Below are 5,000 nucleotides of genomic sequence, written 5' to 3'. Positions count from 1 at the left end.
AGTTTAAAAAAACTTGAAGTTTTAAGGTTTTAAGTATTTTGTTAAAGTTTAAAGTATTTTCAAAGCTTGGAGTTTGAAGGATTTTGGTATTTTTACGCTTTAAGTAGTTTGAAAAGCTTGACAAGCTTGACAGTCAAGTATTTTTAAATGTTAAATTTTAAGCAGACTGAAAAACTAGAAGTTTGATGTTTTAAGTCATTTTAAGTTAAGTAGTTTGAAAAGTTAGAAGTTTGAATGTGTAAAATATTTTTAAGTTCAAAGTAGTTTAAAAAGCTTGAAATTCATAAGTTTGAAGTTGTTTATAAAAGATAGAAGTTTGACAGTTAATTATTTTGAAGTTTGAAGTGGTTTTAAATCTTTAAGATTGTAGGTTGTAAGTATTTTTTTAAGTACGAAGTAGTTTAAAAAGCTTGAAATTTGTAAGTTTTCAATATTTCAAAGTTTCAAGTCTTTAAAAGCTTGTCATTTGATGGTTTTATGTATTTATTAAGTTTGAAGTAGCTTGAAAATCTTAAAGTTTGAGTAATTTAAGTATTTTTAAATTGGAATCAGATTAAAATGCTTAAAGTTTAAATGTTTTAAGTTTTATGCAATTTGAAAAGCTTAAAGTTTGAAGGTTAAGTACTTTCAAGTTTAAAAGCTTAAAGGATTTCAGTATTTTTAAGTTTGAAGGTTTAAAGTATGTTTATGTTTTAAGTAGTTTGAAAAGCATGCAGGTTAAGTGTTTTTAAATTTGAAAAAGTGGGGGAAGCTTGACAGTTGAGTAGTTTGAAAAGATAGAAGTTTAAAAATGTAAAATATTTTTAAGTTTTAAAAAGATTGAAGTTTGAAAGTTAAGAATTTTTAAGTTTGAAGTGGTCTGAAAAGCTTAAAGTTTAAAAAGTGAAGTACTTTCAAGTTTGAAGTAGTTTAAAATCTAGAAAAATTTTGGTATTTTTATGTTTTAAGGAGTTCGAAAAGCTTGCAGGTTAAGTATTTTAATACGTAAGTAGTTTAAAAAGTCATTTAAAAACCTTGACATTTGATGGTTTCATTTATTTATTAAGTTTGAAGTAATTTGAAAAGCTTAAAGTTTGAAAGTTAAGTACTTTCAAGTTTGAAGTAGTTTTAAAAGCTTGAAGTTTGAAGGTTTTAAGTATTTGTTATGTTTTAAGGAGTTTGAAAAGCTTGCAGGTTAAATATTTGTAAATTCTAAATAGTGGGAAAAGCTAGAAGTTTGAATGGTTAAAATATTTTTAAGTTCGAAGTAGTATAAAAGGTTTGTAGGTTTTAAGTATTTTTTTAGTTCGTAGTAGTTTACAAAGTTTGACTTTTGATGGATTTATCTATTTATTAAGTTTGAAGTAGTTTGAAAAGCCTAAAGTTAGAAGAATTTAAGTATTTTTAAATTGGAATCAGATTGAAATGCTTGAGTTTTGAACGTTTTAAGTAATTTTTTAAGTTTTAAGTAATTAGAAAAGCTTTACGTTACAAGCTTAAGTATTTTTAAGTTTGAAGTAGTTTAAAAACGTGAAGTTTTTAAGGGTTTGGTTATTAAATTATGAAGGTGATACCTGCACGACTCTGATGTCGTCACTCCTGCATGCAAACCTCTTGCACTTGCAGCAGAGGAGCTCGTAACTGCCCTGGGTTTTGGGTTTTTCGGGACTGGCACTGATGTGATCCCTCCGGGCTTTGTCTTCCCTCTGCAACATGTCCACCTGAACACACACATACATGTTCGTACGGTCTAGTGCTGCCACACAGCAGAGATGCACTGATGTTTAAAACATGCGGTGGAAGTGCAGAACCTTGTTTCTGAGGTCGGCGGGGCGGCTCTGCAGCTGCTCGATGGCCTCCTCCACCATCTTCTCCTTAAACATGTTTATTTTCTCCTTCGCAATGCGCTCCTTATTACTGGAGATCAGGAAACACCGGCTGCCCTCCGCTCGACCACGACCTGCACACACACACACACACTTATGCATCAGAGGGAGTGTGTGTGTGTGTGTGTGTGTTTATATGTGTGTAAAAGCATGTGCATATGTTTGTTACCTCGAACTTGCACCATCTTTACCACATTTCCCACATATTCATACATCAGAACCAAGTTGCACTGTGGGATATCGATGCCTTCATCAGCGACCGATGTGGCGATGAGCATCTTGCTCTGATCAGAGCTCTTAAAGGATTCCAGAATCCCCCTCTGATTGTTCGGAGTCATTCCTGCAGCACAACAACACAAACGCACATCAATTCGGATCGAAAACCATTTAAAAAATCCATTATAAAAAAAAAATACATAAATTAATAAAAATAAATTAAAACTACATAAACAATTTTTTTTAAACGTAAATAAAAACATCTAGAAAAAATAAAAAAATACAATTTAATTCAAAATATTAACAACCACAATAGAAATTTAACTAAAAACTATTTCGTAGAGCTACTTTTAGAAAATAATCTAATTGCAATTATTCTGACAAAAATTGTGATATCCCTTTCTTTTCTTTTTTTTTTTTGTTTTAATAAATAAAAGCTCAAGACTTGCTGTGCCTGTTTGTTTGGCCAGAAAATATAATTATATTTCAATATGAATTTAAAATAATAATAATAATAATTGTACTGTAAAATAAAAATATTATTATCATTAATAAATGTTTAATTTAACCAAATAAACAATATGAAAAAATAATGCATTATTAAAAGAACTTAATAAAAAATTTGTAACTTAAAATAATTATTACTATTATTAATTTTATTATTATATTATAGCACAACTATAAAATTACAATACAGTTTTGTCATTTTCAAACATTAAACCTTTGAGCTTTTATTCCAGCTCTGCTTTTTAATTCCAAATTTTAGTTTTATTATGTAAATTTGTCTGCAAAACTAATCCTAAGCACTGAATCAGTCCATTTTGCACAGGAATGTTTGGATTCCCACCTGATCCAGTAAAGTTGGATTTCCGTCCTTTTCCAATCAGGACTCCAGGCTTCAGGAACTTCAGGGAATCAGTCTCGTCGATCCATTTCTTCATGGCCTTATTTATAAAGGTGCACAAACACACGCAGGTGAATCCTAAATCAGGTTTGAAGAAGCATGCAGATGTCAGGTCACAGAGGTCAGACTCACGTCGGCGAGGGCTCGTGTCTTGACGAACATGACGGTGCGCGTCTGATCGTTATTGTGGTATTCTTCCTCCAGGATGAACTTCAGCTCATCGAGTTTAGGGTTCTGCTCCCCCTCGGTGGCCAGACGCAGTAACTGCGGCCGCTGACCTGCGTCACACACACACACACACACTCAAAACACACGTGTGATGTGCGTCTGTCTGTCAGCTCAGTGAGAGGAGGATTCTTACAGTCGTAGAGCGCGGTCAGCTTCCTCTCGGTCTCGCCGTAGCCGGCGTTTCGGACCTGATCAAAGAACGCGTCCAGATAATCCAGCGCATCTTTAGTCCGCGCGTCTTCATTGATGATCAGAGCATCGTTATATTTCTGAGGGAGATGAGAGCATCACAGAACCCGATCATATGATGTTTGATCAAATCACTGATTTTGCAATAAAATCATTTGAAATACTAGGCATCATGAACAATATTTTCTCTCTCTCTCTCTCTCTCTCTCTCTCTCTCTCACCCGCAGGTGTTCAGTGTAGTTGTAGAGATCTCTGCAGATGCGTCTCTCTTCGTCTGCGTTCTTCATCTGTAAGACTTTGCAGCTCTTTTGAACAGAGACGATCCATTGCTCATATTTCTGCGAGCCGTACTCGCGGTTCTGGATGTTCGACAGGTTCTCTGAGAGAGAGACGGACACGTGTGTGTTAGTGTGTGTGTGTGTGTGTGTGTGTACAGCGTGTGTTGCAGGTGTGGACTGCGTACCGATGTTGAAGGTCTTCTGCGCCAGCTGCTCGATGTTACTCATGATGTTTTTGATTATTCTGATGAAGGGGTGACTCGTGCACTGTTGAACCTCAAAAAACACTGACACACACACACACATGGCATTAATAATCACGTGTCGTAGCTAATGTCGTATGTGTGTACTGTATTTTGCTGACTTTTCTCAGGCGTGTGCACGTATGACTTGAGCTCATCCTTGTGCTGGGTGACTGTGGTGATGACCCTGGTGTCCAGGTTGGCACAGAGCTGTAAGATGTTGTTCTCTGCCTCCAGTCCGTTCTTGAATGAACCGATGCCGACCGACGCGGTCAGGCCCACAATCTGAGAGTAAACCAATCAGGACACGGATATAAGAAAAGAACAGAATACAACTGGATATAGCAATAATAGAAAAGACAACTACATAGCTACATAGGCCAAGCAGTTCGGAAGAGGTAAAGTAATGAATGTAGAAATAGAACAAAACAGGATAAGACAACAGTGTGAAAATAAAATAAAAAAGAGAACAAAACAGGACTGAATAAGACTAAATAATGGTTGATAAAATAGATAAATAAATAAATAAAATAATAAAAAAGGATTTGATAAGATAGGATCTGCGCCCCTACATAAAATAAAAATAATTAACTATAATACAATAATTAATGTAAAAATAGAACAAACCAGGACTGGGTAAAACAATATACTGGGTGATAAAAAAAGAAAAGAAAAGTAAAGATAAAAAAAAAAGAATTTAAATAAAAATAGACCAACAGAATATAATAGAATAAAATATAACAACAAAACAGAACATAATATAACAGAATAAAATAGAACAGGACAGAATAGAATAGAATAACAGAATAGAAAAAAATATAACAACCGAGTATAATATAATAGAACAGAATAGAATAAAAAGAAATAGAACAAAATAGAATGAAATAGAACAGAATATAATAATAGAATAAAATAAAAATAAAAAATAGAATATAGAACAACAGAATACAATAAAATAGACCAGAACAGAATACAATAAAAATAAATAGAACAGAATAGAATGAAATATAACAGGATATAATAATAGAACAGAATACAACAACAGAACAGAATAAAATAAAATAGAACAATATAAAAT

At 33.4% G+C, this 5,000-nt stretch overlaps 1 protein-coding gene across 1 annotated transcript in view; it reads right to left on the bottom strand.

The window, feature by feature from the left end:
- The window catches only part of LOC127970783 (antiviral innate immune response receptor RIG-I-like), a 13,837-nt gene that overhangs the window by 2,472 nt on the left and 6,365 nt on the right, over positions 1-5,000 (bottom strand). Inside the window, exons 8-16 of the mRNA XM_052573518.1 lie at positions 4,045-4,207; positions 3,866-3,967; positions 3,624-3,781; positions 3,347-3,482; positions 3,118-3,263; positions 2,929-3,025; positions 2,035-2,205; positions 1,791-1,939; positions 1,554-1,700 (exon numbers count right to left, since the gene is read on the bottom strand). Of these exons, the coding sequence (XP_052429478.1) occupies positions 1,554-1,700; positions 1,791-1,939; positions 2,035-2,205; positions 2,929-3,025; positions 3,118-3,263; positions 3,347-3,482; positions 3,624-3,781; positions 3,866-3,967; positions 4,045-4,207 (1,269 nt within the window). The remainder of the gene's footprint in view (positions 1-1,553; positions 1,701-1,790; positions 1,940-2,034; positions 2,206-2,928; positions 3,026-3,117; positions 3,264-3,346; positions 3,483-3,623; positions 3,782-3,865; positions 3,968-4,044; positions 4,208-5,000) is intronic.

The sequence above is a fragment of the Carassius gibelio genome, chromosome B13 (assembly GCF_023724105.1).
Source record: "Carassius gibelio isolate Cgi1373 ecotype wild population from Czech Republic chromosome B13, carGib1.2-hapl.c, whole genome shotgun sequence".
Taxonomy (NCBI): domain Eukaryota; kingdom Metazoa; phylum Chordata; class Actinopteri; order Cypriniformes; family Cyprinidae; genus Carassius; species Carassius gibelio.
Note: the sequence above shows the minus strand (reverse complement) of the source record. Positions and strands in the feature narration are given on the sequence as shown.